Raw genomic sequence first — 16598 nt, forward strand, 5'->3', positions numbered from 1 at the left:
GGGAAGCATGAAGTGCTCGAAAATTTCCTGGTAGACGCTGCGCTGACTCTGGACTTGATATAACACAAAAACCTGCACCAAATTGTGGTGCAAAAACAGTGCTGGGGAAAAAAAAAAACGTACACATTCTCAGCAGAAACACATCCACTTGCATAACTATCCATATGATGGTGTGTCCTATCATTCAGGTATAATTTGGGTACTACTAAAAGACACAATGAAAGACTGTACATCATACACAGTAGCCATAATTGGGAATGTTTTAATGACTTTTAGCTTAAAGTGAAAAAAAAAAAAAGTATTACAACAAAAAATATAAACAAAATGAAATTACATGATCATTAACTCACCAAATATGGGTCCATAAAAGAAACATTTCAGCTCCCAATACACTGAAGTGTTAATATACACATACATACCTGATTTACAGCTCGCACAAGTCCACGAGAACATAGGAAATGATGACACAAATTTACTATACATTGGTAATGTGCTCATAGGTTTATCTGTGAATGTGCATTTTTAAGCCATTATATATACTTTAAGATATAGCATCTATTCAGTTCTCTACAGCATTCACAGAGATTTCAGATTTAAAAATATGGATAAAAACAGTAAAAAACAAATAGAAACAATTAAGCCAGAAATGTAGAGGGAATAAAAGTAAATAAGTCAACGGTATCTTATCACGTCTAATGGCCTCCTTCATTGTTATTAAAGACCCAGGAAGATGGTCCAGAAACTTCAAGGTTGAACCAAATCTAATAGGCCAAAACCAGCACTGCCATATTTACAAACCACAAGGTGCCACTTGTCACCGCACCGTCCTGTGCACTTTGGCCGAGGTCACCCTGTGATTGAAAGCACCAACATTTTTTTTTTTTTAGAGGCTGTAGTATTATAGGCTTGACAGAAAACAACTACTTAGTTTAATTTAGTCAAAGAGAAATAAACACTGAACCATTTCCGTAATCTGTACACTCGGTTCTCAAAGCTTCGTCTTCAAGACGTTGGACTTGATTTTAATGGCTTCTCTTTACATACAGCAACCATTTGACAGTAAGATTGGTCAGGCCACAGCTCTCCTGACATGTCTGTTTTAATGAATTTTTTTTTTCTCTGCAATGTACTGTTCCTCTGTTATTCCTCCTGAGAATTTATGAATAAATTGCCATTCCTATTTTCAATACGGTGTGTGCCTTCACGGTCTGACACTCTCAGCACTGACTGGACAGTATCAGTGTGGGGATATGCTCCATTGACAAGGGGAATAGTAACACTTAGTTTTCCATCTATTCATACATTTCCAGGAGAAATAACAGAGGAAGTGTACAACGTAGTGAGGAAAGTCAACCAGAAACTAAGCAGAATAGCACTCACCCGAGCGCTTCTGCAGCTTCGTCTTAGCGTTCTTGGGGGTCTCAGTGCTCTGACCCCCACTGATAAAAACTTCTGACATGTCACTGTCATATGAAAAGTATTTTAAAAGTTTAGTTACATTTTAAGAAAAGATGCTCCAACATTATTTCATGAGGAATACACGTATCTACTAAAAGAAATGTCATCTATATGATAGCGATACATGGAAAGGATAAGAGACTTTCTTTCAGTGGAAATATATTACAAAGCTTTGAATCCATTCAGCTGCCAGAAGGTGACAAAACAAAGAGTAGACGTCCAGTTGAGCATAAAGACTGGTGACATGTGAGCTTGGAAAGAGCATTTCCTTAGTTGCACGTGACGTGATAAAGGTCCAGACTGTGCACATGAACAACAAGTTCAGACCATTGTGTCGCTGGTACACATGAAGGCTTGCTGCTTTTTTCCTAATAAGAAAAGCATGAAACATGATACGCGTTCTTAATCCCCAAAAAATATTTAAAAATCCTTATCAAAACACCAATGAATTTTTACTTCATGCTAGATGAAGATACAACATGATCATTTAGAAGCTATTCTAACACAGCATTTAAAAACGACCCACATGAAAGTGCACAATGCCCGCAAAGGAATACAGTGGTGCCGTCTGAACGCCCTTTTCATGACTTAAAACGTGTTTAGATAATTAAGTAAAAAATAAATTACATTTAGAAATAACACCTTCCAGCTGCTGATACATTTCTCTGTATTCACAGTAATATCAATCAGCGGCGGGGGGGGGGCGCGTGAATATATGAATACTATTGGACCCGCAAATATAAGATGTACGTTCTCAGAGACTACTGTACATTAACATATTAGTGACAGACCGCTGAAATCATCGTGTTTACTTCATGCTGCTCTCAGATAAGGCAGCATGAAAATCTGACAGAACTGCTTCAAAGGCTATGTAAAAAAAAATTAAAAAATATATATATATATATATATATGTGTATCAGTGTGTTCCGTGCAATTTTCTAATTAGTTTATATTGAAAGAGGTACAGCTGCTTTGTATCCTGTATACAGAGCAGCTGTATCTTGCACTAATACATGAATCCGTCAGCTCAGCGGGACTGACTGGTTCAGTGACAGCGGGTCACACAGGATCCACCTGTAATCACATCTAAGTTATGAACAAGAGGTGATCGGTAACAGGTCAACCCTGCCCGCTGTCACTGAACCCGTCAGGTCCGCTGCCCTGACGGATTCAGGTATTCGTGCTAGATACAGCTGCTCTATATACAGGATACAAAGCAGCTGTATCTCAAAAAGGAAATATAATTTTAAATAAAAACTAATTAGAAAATTGCACCAAACACACTGATACATTTTTGTATAAACATAAAAACAAAACAACAAAACGCTTTCGAAGGTGTACATAGTCTTTAAAAGAAGAAAAAAATCATGTACATTCAATTGACCAAGCCCAGCGATATATAGTTACTTAGGTTGAAAAAAGACACACGTCCATCAAGTTCAACACGCAGTGTTTACCCGTGTTTTGTTTTTTTTTTAACGTTAAAAAATGCTGCAGCTAGATGTTACTTCAAAGAGTATAGTAAAACATTGTGAAGCCTACACACACAGCGTTATTTTTGTGGTCAGTTGATAAAAACGCGGCATGCTCCAGGTTGGTTTGTTTGTTACTTCTCTATAGAACTTCAAAACCGCCAGGAAAAACACATGTACAAAATGACACTAAATAAAGAACGCCTCTAAAAACGCATGTAACAATAGAATAAAAAAAAAACTGCTGGAAATGCATGGCGTTTTTTTTAAATGCCAAAAAATGTGTGTTAAGGAGGCCTAAGGGGATTGTCCAGAATCGTAATATTTTTATTTAGCGTCACTTTGGGGATAAGTGCGGTGGCAGAATCTCTTTCTGCGCAATGTACAGGTGTCCTGTATATTAGATTAACTTAAATTAACATTTATTCACATCATCAAGGCCAAATTTATTCCGAAATTCTAAAGAATCTCAAACTTTCTAGCACCACTGTATCTCTTTTTAGTGTGTTGCCACATCTATTACTCAAGGGTAGAAAACTGAACGTAGTAAAAGCAAAATTACAGACAAGTGTTGTATATTTCCGATCGTCATGCTCTTCCAGACACAGAAGTTCTAGTACACAACACGCGTATAGGGGAACTTCCGAAAGATTACATAAAATCAGTGAAATCATGTTGCAGGATGACTAGAAACACTGGTCAATATGACAATGCTTCCATTGCTGGGCTCCTGCTAGTCACATACGCATTCATGTTATTATAACCTAACTGCTGCTTTAAAGCTCTGTTCACATCTGTGTCGTGGCTTCCGTTTATAACAGAAGCTGCAACGCTCGGCCGGATCTGTTGCACGACGGATACCATTGACTTACATTTAATGCAGTGCTATTTTTCTCATCAAATTTGATGGAATCTGCAACAGCGACATCTATTTAGATGTGTGAACATAGCCTTAGTTGGATAGAAAAGGGACACTGATGTAAATTGGGATTTAGAGGTATACAAAGCGATTAAAAAGAGTTTGTTTGAGCTTTTATAAACTAGAAAATATTTCATGAATGGTCTTTGAATATGAAAACAATTGTCATATAACAATTGGATTACATTATTGTACTAGAATAAAAGGTTGAAGTTTTATTAATGTAGCTTTTTATCTAAGCTGCTTAATTCTGATGGACATTACAGATAAAATTAAGAATTATAAAATGTGCTCCCCCCACATCATTAAAGGGTATTCCCAACTTAGACATGTATGGCATATCCAGCTGTGGGACTCGCACCCACGTCCAGAATAAGGCAGACCAAGCTCGCTTGCTTGGCTGTTTCAGTAACTCCCTCAGAATAAAAATGGATAGAGCCGCACGCATGGCCAAGTTGGAAAGACCCCTTTAAAGGGGTTGTGCAGAATTAGAAAAACATGGCTGTTACCTTCCAAAAACAGCACCCCATCTGGGTTGTGTCTGTTATTGCAGATCAGCTCGATTGAAGTAAATGGGATTGAGCTGTAATACCAGACACAAACCCTAGACGTGGTGAATTTCTCGACGAAAGCAGCCATGTTTTTCTAATCATGGAAAACCCCTTTAAGTCCTACAGCACCGGGGGTAAACTTATGTAAGGCTATGTAAACATTTAAAGGCTATTTTTTGGTGAGCCCTGGTCCTGTGTGTCTCGGACTTGCAGGATCCAGCTGTTATCGATCACATCTAAGTTCATGAACTTACACTTGATCGTTATTAGCTGGTCCGACCAGGTTTCACCGAAGCCGTCAGTCCTGCAGACCTGACGGATTTGGCCACAAGATACAGCTGCTATGTATGCAGGATACAAACCTTGAGTAACTACGCTATGCTGGCGGTGCTACTCTATAGTCAGTTCTCTCAAATCAGGTCTATTGAAAAGACTGAGAGGGTGATAGATGTTGGTTAACTGGGCTTTGTAGTTCTAACGAGCCTGTACATCGTAATATTACCCTTCCTCAAGATGGAAAAAGAATATTGGACTTGTGTTTGTGGACTTATTTGGTCATCTGAGCGGCTGAGTATATATTTTATTGTTGGTTAGGATACAGGAATAGGATACATAGAAGCTGCATCTAAAAAAGTAACATTTTCTTTTAATTAAAAAAACATTTAAAAAGATGTTTAAGATGAAATAAAACAAAGATTGCCTTCAAAAGTGTACATAGCCTTTAAAAGGTAACATATCACCTTTTTTAATTATTAAAAATCTACACAGATATTTTTATTTTCTAATTGTATATATTTTTATTCTATTTTCATCACATGATTATGGGGCAGTCATTTTGCCTCAGCTGCTGCGCTAAACTGTGAACAACAGTTGGCCTAGTTCACAAAAAAAAAAATCTGCCTCAAAATTCCTTTAGGAACTTTGAGGCAGATTTTGACCTGTCTGTGCTTTTTTACCGCAGTTATCGCTGCTTTTTTGAGGACCACAGGCAAAAAAACAAAACGCTTTTTCTGCCTCCCATTGACTTTAAGGGGAGGTCAGAGGCGGAACCACGGCATGTCCTTTTTTTTCCCCACGAGCGGCTAAAAGAGGACAGGAAAAAAAAAAACAGCCTCCGCCCTCCCATTAAATCAATCGGAGGTGATTTCGGACAATTTTTGTTGCTCATTTCCGCGTGAAAATCAGCGCCGAAAAACTCTGTGTGAACTAGGTCTTTCAGAGATTTGCTTCATGGCAAGTCATAGAATTAAAGGGACTCTGTGGCCCACACTTAGTAGACAGTTTGCCACATTTGATAACTTAACATTGTAATGTGAAACAAACCAGAGGAAAAAAAAATTGTGACTTTTCTAGTCACTCGAAAAATTTGAAAAGGGACAAGAAAAGTGGGAGGAGTCTCCAAGGAGACGTACCTTCATTTCAATTTATTAAATGGAATAGCTGGAAAATGGCACAAATTTAGTTGCAAATCTATGCTTGCTTATATCGCCCGTAGATTTGATTTTCTGCCTCTCTTAAAATGCGCCAAATTTATTAAGAGGCATTTACCTTTAAATAAATTAGGCACAAATCACACCAGTCTTTGTAAATGTGGGCTACTGTATTCTATGGAAGAGTGTTGGGGCATGCTGTGTGACATGTGCATTAGTCATCTTGGAGGGGGGAGGGGGAGACACATCTGAGCTGTCCCGATCACCTTTATTAATTTTGAAAGCGCCAATATCCCTCGACACCAGTGTCGATAAGTGTATTCAGGTTGTCGTTCACATTTACAAACATTTTACTTAATATCTACATTGAGAAATTCAATGCAAAAAAAGTAAAGCGCAGGGGAGAGTCCTAAACTAAATATTTGCTTTGGACATCATCCTCCTTTTGATCTGCACTAGTATTTATAAATCTCAGTCTTTATTTACTCTGAATAAAACAAAAATTTATAGGAAAAAACCCAGATTGATTTATATACATTACATGATGGGGCTTTGACATATTTACAATGCCCATTCTCCCTTTTAAAATTTCAAAGTGCTGTGAAAAGGTTTAAAGGAACACTAAACCTAGAAATGAATGATACAAATAAACGTGCAGTTTGTCAGTCTGCAGGATCTGCTGCATGTTCCTGAAACAAACCGTCCTGGTAAAATCCTGCAGAGAACACACGAGTTAATTTCCTGCTGATCTCTTTCATGTTCAGTTAGGCCCCATGCACACGATTGCAGGCACAGCCGTCTGCTGAAGGCCACCCGCATTTTCAGGCCGTGCTCCCATACAAAGTATGGGAGCACAGCCGTAAAACACAAAAAAATGGACATGCTCTATAATTCCCGGCACAGTTCTACGGCACAGACACCCATTGTGTTACGGTCCATGGTTGTGTGCATGGGGCCCTAGTGACTGGCTATGGGGAGGGGCTTATTCAAGGAGGTGAGGCTGATCAATATGTATGTCCTACTGTAAACCGGACATGGGGAGAGGCTCCTGCTGCAGTCAGTTGTCTTACAACCAGACACAGGGTTGTGAGTAGAAATGGCTGATTTTCTGGAACACAGATTTATTTATATATTTCTCAATATTAATTACAATATGAGACAAAATAGGATCAATGGAGAAGAGGAGATTAAGGGAAGAATTAATGGGATGTATTTTTTTGCATTTTCTATGTTTAGTGTCCCTTTTAAGAATTTTTGCATGTAAAATATTAGGTCTAGTTGCATGTACATGTCTATAGGTCTATTGTATCTTACATTTTTGGCTACATAACGTACGATCAAAGAGTGATGATACACTACGTCAGACAGCTACTATTTGGTATGATCAATCCCCTGCTCATTTTAATTTTATTATATGGTCATATTTTCATTTTAGAACAGAACTGTAAATGTCACACATATAATGTTCCTACATAAAAAGATTGCATGCAACTGTTAAAAAAACCCTTTTCCCGCAAAATAAGTTACGCAAGCCAGCCAAAGGACACATTAAAAAGGAAAAAAAATCGGTAACATTAAAAATGCCATGTGGCACAAACACATAGGAGTAAGCGGATATTCTGACTTCCTGTAAAAGTGTGAATATGACTCAGAGTGTCTAGTCTAAATTTTAGAGAAAACCAGGTGATAATACAAACATTTGAGAATTCCTCCTATGTATTTCTGCATACACAAACGGTGACATACGTCTGTCTACTCAACAGGATGTTTGACGTTTGTATCCACAACAGAATGGAGTTCCCTGCTAAGTGCTGTGGGGTAAGGAAAAGCTGCATTGTTGCTTGTGTAACCTAGATTTGCAAGCCGTGATAGAGCTTTTATGCTACCTGGAGGTCTCCCTGGGCTGACTTTGTATCCAGCGGCTTTGGTTGTGCCCAATGGTCTGCCAGGACTTGTTTTAAAGCCAGCAGCTTTGGTGGTTCCCAGAGGTCTGCCGGTGCTGGTTCTGTAACCTGCCAATTTGGTGGTGCCAGATGGTCTCCCACGTTTGCCGGATCTGCCAAGGGTCTTCTTTTTCTTTAAATCACTTTTTGAGTCCAGGTCCCTGCTGCTTGTGGTCTGCAAATGTGCCTCATTGATGGTTTCCTGTGTCTGACAGGAGATGTTCTTGTGGCTAACAGTATGGCTGTATTTACTTGGCTGAGTGGCGTACAAGCCAAATTGCTCCACACTTCTCATGCTGTCTTGACCAAGGCAGGAAGACTTTCCACTTCCACAAAAAGCCACATTGTTACTAGCGACAGGTCGCATCATTTTCTATTAAGAAAGAGCAAAAAAACCTTGTAATAAGCAAAAGTATCAAACCAACCATTCAGTACCTCACACATCACTTACAGCAGTTCTATTCAATGCTTACAATTATTTACCTTAGTTCACCTCTTATAGGCATGTCTACAACATTTCTATGTATCTATAGGAGAATTCATCCATACATAAATGTACCACCCTGGGTTATTCCTTTAAATGGTCCCAATATTCAGGATCACGAGAACGTCTCCTTCTTAACATCAGATTAGAGAAGGTGGAAGGACACTGTAAGGCTATTATAGTCTATAAGACAACCTGCACACAAAAGGAAAGGGTAACTATGTTTAGAAATCATTCCTTTACTAGGGTATTTTTTATAGGTTTGCTCCACTTCAATATGGCATCAGTCACACTATGCTATTCCCTATCTCATACTATGGTATCATATTTGCTGACCATAGGGGTATACAGGAGCTGTTTCTCATGTCGTACTGTTGCCCTTGCCTCAGTATTCATAAGAATGTAACTATACTTTAATTTTAATTTAAATTCTTGGTGATTTTAAACTTTTCAGACTAGTTAATATGATAGGGCCTGCAGAAACTTAACAGACCATAGCCCTAACTGATGCAAATGAAACCGGAGATGTGATCAGTAAAATGGGCAGAAGCCCAAATCCCCTCAGGGGGGTAGTTATAAACATTTGTCTTCCTGGACTCTTTTTGCCTCGAAAACTGCATTCCCTGCGGAACCCAGAAATATTCAGTTGTTTGAGATGCAGTAACAAATAAATACATGGACCTTTGTATACATCAGCCTACCCAACCACTGTCATGTTTTTGGTTGGTGTTGCAAGAATCCTAAACCAACTCAGAGCGAAACAAGAACCAAATGGAGACTGCCCTCCTCCTTAATACTTGCAAGACCCAACTCAAAAATAAGATAATCTCTGCTAAGACACCTTGTCAATGCTTAAAGTATATCTAATCTTTCAGGTGACTTTTCAGAATAAGCTGTCATATGTGTGTACATGAGGAATAACACTATTTCTAGCCATTATAGGACTTGTAATCTGCATATTTTTAGCAATATTACCCTCTGCAGACTATCTCTAATTGTCCGTTGTTTCTGAGCTAGTGGGTTGAGCCTAACAGCTATTATGTCTCCTATACATAACACATAGAGAAGAGGAGAGTCCCGCTCTATCATCTCTAACTATCTAATATATATATATATATATATATATATATATATATATATAAAATCTGCAGAAGCACGGAGGAGATTATACAGCAGTAATATGCAGTGTAGCTGTGAATCCAGCACTGGGGTGAGATAAAACACTACTGTACGGAGCAGCTTTGTCTCTGTGTCTCTCTCTCACTCTGCTCCCTCCTCCCCACTCTTTAGATTTCTATTGGCAGCTGTAACCTGATCAGTGAGCTTATAGCCCGTCTTGTCTTGAGAAGATGGAAAAAGCAGTAAATTCAGAGTGAGTGAATAGTTAGGGGTTGGGGTGTAGCCTGATAAGTGGAGAAAGAGGCATTTTTCTCTAATTACATATAACGTTAGTGACCATTTAAGTGCTATGTCCTGTAAAGGTGAACATCATGCTTATGCTTATTGAATATCTTGTGTCCTGTTTGAAAGGTACAGTTACCATTATTGTATGACCTTTTATTGTTCGCTTGCTATTGCTGGCAGACACTATAGATAAGAATCTTTGCTTGGATCAACCTTGTCTGGAAGCTACAACGCTTTACTTTTCTCTTTCCCTTGTAATTGCTTACTTCTCCCTTTTTCGGTCTACCTGATCCCTTTCCTCCTCCTTCGTTTATTTTACTAAGCAATCCCTGTCAAAGCCACCTACTAGTTTAGCTTCCAACCTCAAATGCTTAATCTGTATACATGGTTTGCAGAGACCTCCTCCCAGGAGCTCATAATGATATTTATATTTCAAAGGGCATGTCCGCCAGAGCAAGAGCCGATCTTAGAGTGACTTTCCATTCTGGTACATAGGAGGGGTCCCAAGCAGGGGACCTCCTCTATGATGTTCATATGGCCTAACAGGACATATTGTCCTGATGGCACAAGCTCTTTAATGACTTTGTAAGCCATGCAGAATCTATACTACTGAAAATTGCATGCATATGTGCCTATACCATTTATAAATAATGACAAAATAAAAATAATGAATGACAAAAAACAAACAGCTGTATCCTCTGATTGGTAACCTGCCTTGATATTTTGTTCATCCAGAAAAAATGGATCGCAAAAACCGGGGTGGGTAAATGATTCACGTACATGCATTCCAGGCAGGTCCTGACGTCGAAACATGGCAACGTCAAAGAGACTATTTAGAAGAAATCCAGAATAGTGTGCTCGCCTGCAATCAGATCTTCTAGTAAAGCACCGTCTGCAGATGGCCACATAAAATGCATAAGGGCAGTCACTTTCTGGTTACAGACTTCAACGTCTTCTTCCTGGATAAGGAAAAAAATATTTATACATCTTATTTAAAAAAAAAAAGTGCAATATAATCTTATACTTTATAAAAGTTACCCAATGAAATTATCTATATGCCCAACAGGTCAGCAGTGATTAACCACAGTAACTTACGGTTACCTCATGTATGTTGATCACACTTTAGCTTTTACTTCAGGTGTTGTGTTTTTTTGGTAAAACCATTTCCTTTGCACTGGATTGTGGACTCAATAGTTGGTTCACAGCATATACTAAACATGTAACCCAACATGAACCAAACCGCTGCTCTTAGCATGAAATGTGGAAGGTTATCCACACAGGAACCTTCCTAGCAATGTCTAAGGTCTTTTTTCTCAGGTCTTTGTGGGGCCTAATGGAAACTTAAAACCACCAAAAGTGAATTTGCTCATATACAAAGCAATTTCCAGAGGCGGTATTAATATGCACAGCACAGAAGATAAAGAACCACCCCAGAAAGTCAACTTCATTTACTAGTAGGGTATGGTAACCCTGGGCTGGACAAATCTTAGACCTCTCTGCTACGTCATTGCCACAACATGTACCTTAAAAACCTGTTCCCACACTCTCCCCTCCACTTGCCTGGTCCTCAGCACATATGAGGACCTATCAATATAAAACGTAACGTTAATTTTAAAAAAAACACACGGAAAAGGCGGCTTGTACATCCGTGTCACACAAAGTAAACACATTAAAAAAAGCAGCGAATCCAGTAGGGGATGGTATACCGTATTTTTCGCACTATATGATGCTCCAGACTATAAGACACGCCCAGGATTAGAAATAAAAATGATCATATTTTAATACTTTTACAAAGAAAAAAAGGTTTAAAAAAATAATTTATTCTGTTTCACCACATTCTGAGCGCCAACTTTTATATTTTTTCATCTATTGAGCGGTGTGAGGGCTTATTTTTTTGCGGGACAAGCCATAGTTTTTATTGGCACCATTTTTTATTTCATTTTTTTTTTTAGCGCTAAGGTGACCAAAAAAAACAACGATTTAATCATTTTTTTTACGCCGTTTGAGTTAAATAATGGTATATTGTAATAGTTTAGACTTTTACGGACGCAGCGATACATTTTTTTTTTTTTTTTTACATTGTGCTTGGGGAAAAATGGCAAAAAGTTTTTTGTTTTTATTTACTTTTAACATTTATTTTACACTCCTGAAAACTTATCTAACTTTATTTTTCTACACATTTTTTAGCTCCCCTAGGGGACTTGAACCAGCTACAAATGTATTGCAGTATAGTCATTTTTTCAGGCTTCTGCTACGCCCTGCCAGAGACACGGCTTAGCAGAGGCAGACCTGGGGGCCTTCATTAGGCCCCCTGGGCTGCCATGACAATCCTTGGCGCCCCCCGATCGCACTGCGGGGGGCCTGTTGGTCTGTCGGAGGGAAACAGTTCTATGGGAGTTAGGGAAACAGTTCTATGGGAGTTACGGAAACCGCGTAGCTCCACAGGATATGTCATAAATGTCAGATAGTTGCGGGTCCCACCTTTGGGACCCGCACCTATCTCTAGAACGGGGCCCCCTAAATCCCGTTCTGCCGCGTGTTACACTATGCTGTTTTCGTAACTCCCGACCATATAACTAGGAAGTGACCGAGAGGCGGTGAGAACAGACTAAAGTAGAACACGGATTGGGGCCCCGTTCTAGAGATAGGTTCGGGTCCCAGAGGTGGGTCCCCCATCTATCTGACATTTATGACATATCATGTGGATCGGTCATAAATGTCTCTGATGGGAAAACCACTTTAAGTTTTATATTGATAGGTCTTCCTGTGACTACTTCTTTAAACTGACCTCAATGGGGTTAACGTTCTATCTGCTGACGGCTTATTAGTTTGTTCTGTGCCTATAGTCCTCAGCAAAAGCACAGTGCTAGTAATCCCAACAAGGCCTCCCACCCACACATGTAGTTAAAACAGGACACCCTACATTCTGACTGCCCCCTTTAGTAGTGGCAATACGCCCCCACTGCAGACAGTAGTTACAGCAGGAGACCCCGCATTCCACCTCCCCCTTCAGTAGTCGCGATATAACCCCCCAGACCCTGCCCCCACACAGTAGTCGCATGCCCATCACACACACGTCCACGCATAGCTGCCCCTCCCCACAGTCACAGCAGGTCTCCACTCATACCCCCTCCCCTCTCAGTGGTCAAAGCAGGACTGCGGCCCTTCCAATGGTCACATCAAGGCCTTTCCCAGCCACTCCCCCATGTATTTAACTCCCAGGCTCCTGCAAGTAGAAAATGGTTAATTAGCAAGAGAATAATATTAGTCCCCCAAATAAAGAATATAAATCAATTAAAAAACAAAAACCTGTTTGCCTCATGAATTCTACCTTCCCCATTATGTACAGAATTTTAGACCTAAAAATAGCATAGTGGACATGAACTTTACAGAGGCTCTGTTACCACATGATAAGTGGCCTATATTGTACATGATGTGATCAGCGCTGTAATGTAGATTACACCAGTGTTTTTATTTAGAAAAACTATCAGCGTCATACATTTCTCCCCATTCATTTACACAGCACATAGCTATATCGCTATGTGTAGCCACATAAACACACTATAACGTTACTGCAGAGTCCTGACAATGAATATACATTACCTCCAGCCAGGACGGGATGTATATTCAGAATCCTGACACTTCGCTAACACAATCCCGACACTACAGCACAGCAAGCGTAATCTCGCGAGATTACGCTGTAAACTGTAATTTCAAACGAGATTACGCTTGCTGTTAGCGAAGTGTCAGGATTCTGAATAGGCATCAAATCCTGACTGGAGGTAATGTATATTCATTGTCAGGACACTGCAGTAACGTTAATGCGTTTATGTGGCTGCACATAGCTATATCGCTATGTGCTGTGTAAATGAATGGGGAGAAAGTGTATGACGCTGATTGGTCAGCGGCATACACTCCTCCGTACAATGCCAGTTGTCCATTAAGAAACTCATTAGTATAAAGCTAAAATAGGTCCTAACTACGTCAAAAATGATCGTTTTTCTAAATAAAAAACACTGCTGTTATGCACATTACAGCGCCGATCACATCATGTACAAGATAGGCCACTTATAATGTGGTGACAGAGCCTCTTTAATAAAAAGGGTAATACATTTGGTGGGTGAGGATCTCAGTGGAGTGGTGGGACCCATTTTAAGTTTCACTATGGGGCTCTATGCTTTCTATGTATGCCCCCGCTCTGGTCACATCTTTGTATTATACATTATTCTTTTCTGAAAAACATTTCTACTAAAGTGTAGCTAAACATTTGACAAACTTCTGTCATGTCATAGTGACATGTCAGAAGTTTGGATTGGTGGGGATCTGAGCACGGAGACCCCCACCAATCTCTAGAACAAAGCAGCTGAAGTGCTCGTGCGAGCGCTCAGCCGCTTCGTGTCTGTTCGGCTTTTTCCGGAAATAAATGTATCATTGTAAGGACTCAATAGAAAGTCTACTAGCCCATACTCCGATACATCGGCTTTCCGGAAAAAGCCGAACAGACACGAAGTGGCTGAGCGCTCACACGAGTGCTTCAGCTGCTTCGATCTAGAGATTGGTGGGGGTCTCAGTGCTCGGACCCCACCAATCCAAACTTCTGACATGTCACTATGACATGTCAGAAGTTTGTCAAACGTTTAGCTACACTAACACTCCCATTGGATTTTTATTGCCATTTCAATGCCATCAGCCGGCTTCAGTGAGCCTCTATTCCGTCAGGTCATCATTGCTTTTGGCAGTCAGAATGGCGTATACCGGTCAATGGGGCTCATTAGGATTCATTATGCTTCTGCTTTGTTCCATTAAATATGGATCCACCACAAACAGTAACCTTGGCGCAGATGTGAACATTATTTTTAATATTCTTAGAATGGGTGTGATGACTGTATATTTGATACACAATGGAGGTGAAGTGTGTGGAGTAAAAAGTGCTCCAAAACATTTGGCACCTCTTGGGCTGTCCTAAAGAAAGAAAACGATATCTACAGTTTTTGCGCCATTTTCTGGCTTTCAATTTTATATATTTAACCTTTTTTCATCACTTTTCAAAAGTGGTGAGAGAAAGAGAAAAGTTGTATATTATAATTCAAATATGGCATGTGCCTTAAAGAGGCTCTGTCACATTATAAGCGGCCTATATTGTACATGATGTGATCGGCGCTGTAATGTAGAGTACAGCAGTGTTTATTTAGAAAAATGATCATTTTTGACGGAGTTATGACCTATTTTAGCTTTATGCGAATGCATTTCTCAATGGACAACTGGGCGTGTTTTACTTTTTGACCAAGAGGAGTGTATGACGCTGACCAATCAGCATCATACACTTCTCTCCATTCATTTACACTGCAGATAGCGATATAGCTATATCGCTATGTGCAGTCATATAAACACACCATAACGTTACTCAAGTGTCCTGACAGTGAATATACATTACCTCCAGCCAGGACGTGATGTGTATTCAGAATCCTGACCACGTCTCTGCACTTCTCTGTGAGTCTCGCGAGATTACGCTTTAAACGTTCTTTTACAGCGAGATCTCGCTGTACTGTAGTCTCACAGAGACGCTACAGAAGTGGTCAGGATTCTGAATACACATCACATCCTGGCTGGAGGTAATGTGGTGATAGAGCCTCTTTAAGGGGTTAAAGAAAACACGTGACTGCGCTTCATCGGAGAATTGCAGCCCTTGACGTTAAAAGAAGCAATAGTTAAAGGAGTATCAGTCATCATTATTGATATCTAGTAGGAGTACAAAAATGCAAAGCACAATGCAGTACCTTAGAGTAAAACATAGCAACACATAACATCTAAACCAAATGAAGTTAAACACACCACAACTTTGTGGAAATGTAGACCTATAATGTAGCCCCCCATTGAGACATATAGCACAATGAAGGACATAAAATAAAAGAATGAGGGGGAGGGAGGAAACGAAAAGGGAAGAAGAAGGCTGAGAAAAATGGAAGACCTGATCGGAAGAGCTACCCATATCCCTTATTGCAAATATTATATAATATATTATAACGGTAGAGCAGAACATAGACTTATGGCACGTAGTTACATTACGGTTGTTTTTTTGGTTCACTGTTCTAACAGACAATTGTACAACACAACAAAAAAGGATATAAGGAATACAAGAGCAGCAGTTACTCAGACTCAGGTGTTCGATATTCGGGCTAAATTTTCCCTCACCTTGGGTGCCTTCAAACGATGAGCTGTGGACCACAAATCTGGTCGTGGAAGACACAGAAAATCCACAGGAACAAGCATCCAAGATGGAATCTCTATAGGATCCATTTGAAGGGACCTCCAGGCCCCAAGGAGATCTGCAGGAGACCGAATGGTGATTTTCTTCCTCATCTTGTTGATGGCAATTCCAAATGGATAAAGCCAGCAGTATGGTATTTCTGTCCGCGTAGGGCATCCGTGAGGGGTTTCAAAACTCTGAGTTTTTGTAGAGTAGGGGGTGCCAGGTCCTGGAAAAGCTGGCGTATATGGCCTTCAAAAGTGAATTCCCCACCATCTCTGGCTTGTGCAAGTATTGCTGAAGTGTCAACAAAGCTGAGGAGCCTGCATATGATGTCCCAGGTGGATCTTTAGGAGCTGGCTGCGGTTTCAAAGCTCTATGAGCTCGTTCAATTACAATAGATTCCGCCCTTCCAGAGCCCAGCAAGGCAGAAAATATTTGAGGTATGGTCGCCATGATGGATTCCTGAGCATAGGATTCAGGTAGGCCGCGTACACGGACATTATTCCGTCTGCTCCGATTTTCCTGGTCCACTAGAAGCAACATGGCTGATTAATCTGGTCATGATGGAAAGACACCGCGGTTCTCAGGACATCAGAGAAGGATACCAGCTCCAACTGGTTTTGTTCCAGCACCTCCACTCTATTCCTCACATGGCGAATGTCAGTTTAATGTCAGCCAAATCGCGGA

The 16598-nt window shown here is 40.1% G+C and overlaps 1 protein-coding gene across 8 annotated transcripts in view; it reads right to left on the reverse strand.

Moving 5' to 3' along the window:
- Window positions 1-246: 246 nt before the first annotated feature.
- Window positions 247-16598, reverse strand: part of C3H5orf24 (chromosome 3 C5orf24 homolog) — a 54736-nt gene continuing 38384 nt past the window's right edge. For 5 of the 8 annotated variants that reach the window (XM_075856318.1, XM_075856319.1, XM_075856320.1 and 2 more), the window contains 2 exons: window positions 10376-10620; window positions 7205-8146 (listed from right to left, as the gene is read on the reverse strand). In XM_075856318.1, the coding sequence (XP_075712433.1) occupies window positions 7583-8146; window positions 10376-10474 (663 nt within the window). In that variant the 5' untranslated portion in view covers window positions 10475-10620 and the 3' untranslated portion in view covers window positions 7205-7582. Of the gene's footprint in view, window positions 1827-7204; window positions 8147-8256; window positions 8440-10375; window positions 10621-16598 lie in introns of those variants that run through there. The other 3 variants (XM_075856324.1, XM_075856323.1, XM_075856325.1) reach the window with 3 other exon arrangements.

Source organism: Rhinoderma darwinii, chromosome 3 (genome assembly GCF_050947455.1).
Source record: "Rhinoderma darwinii isolate aRhiDar2 chromosome 3, aRhiDar2.hap1, whole genome shotgun sequence".
NCBI classification, from domain to species: domain Eukaryota; kingdom Metazoa; phylum Chordata; class Amphibia; order Anura; family Rhinodermatidae; genus Rhinoderma; species Rhinoderma darwinii.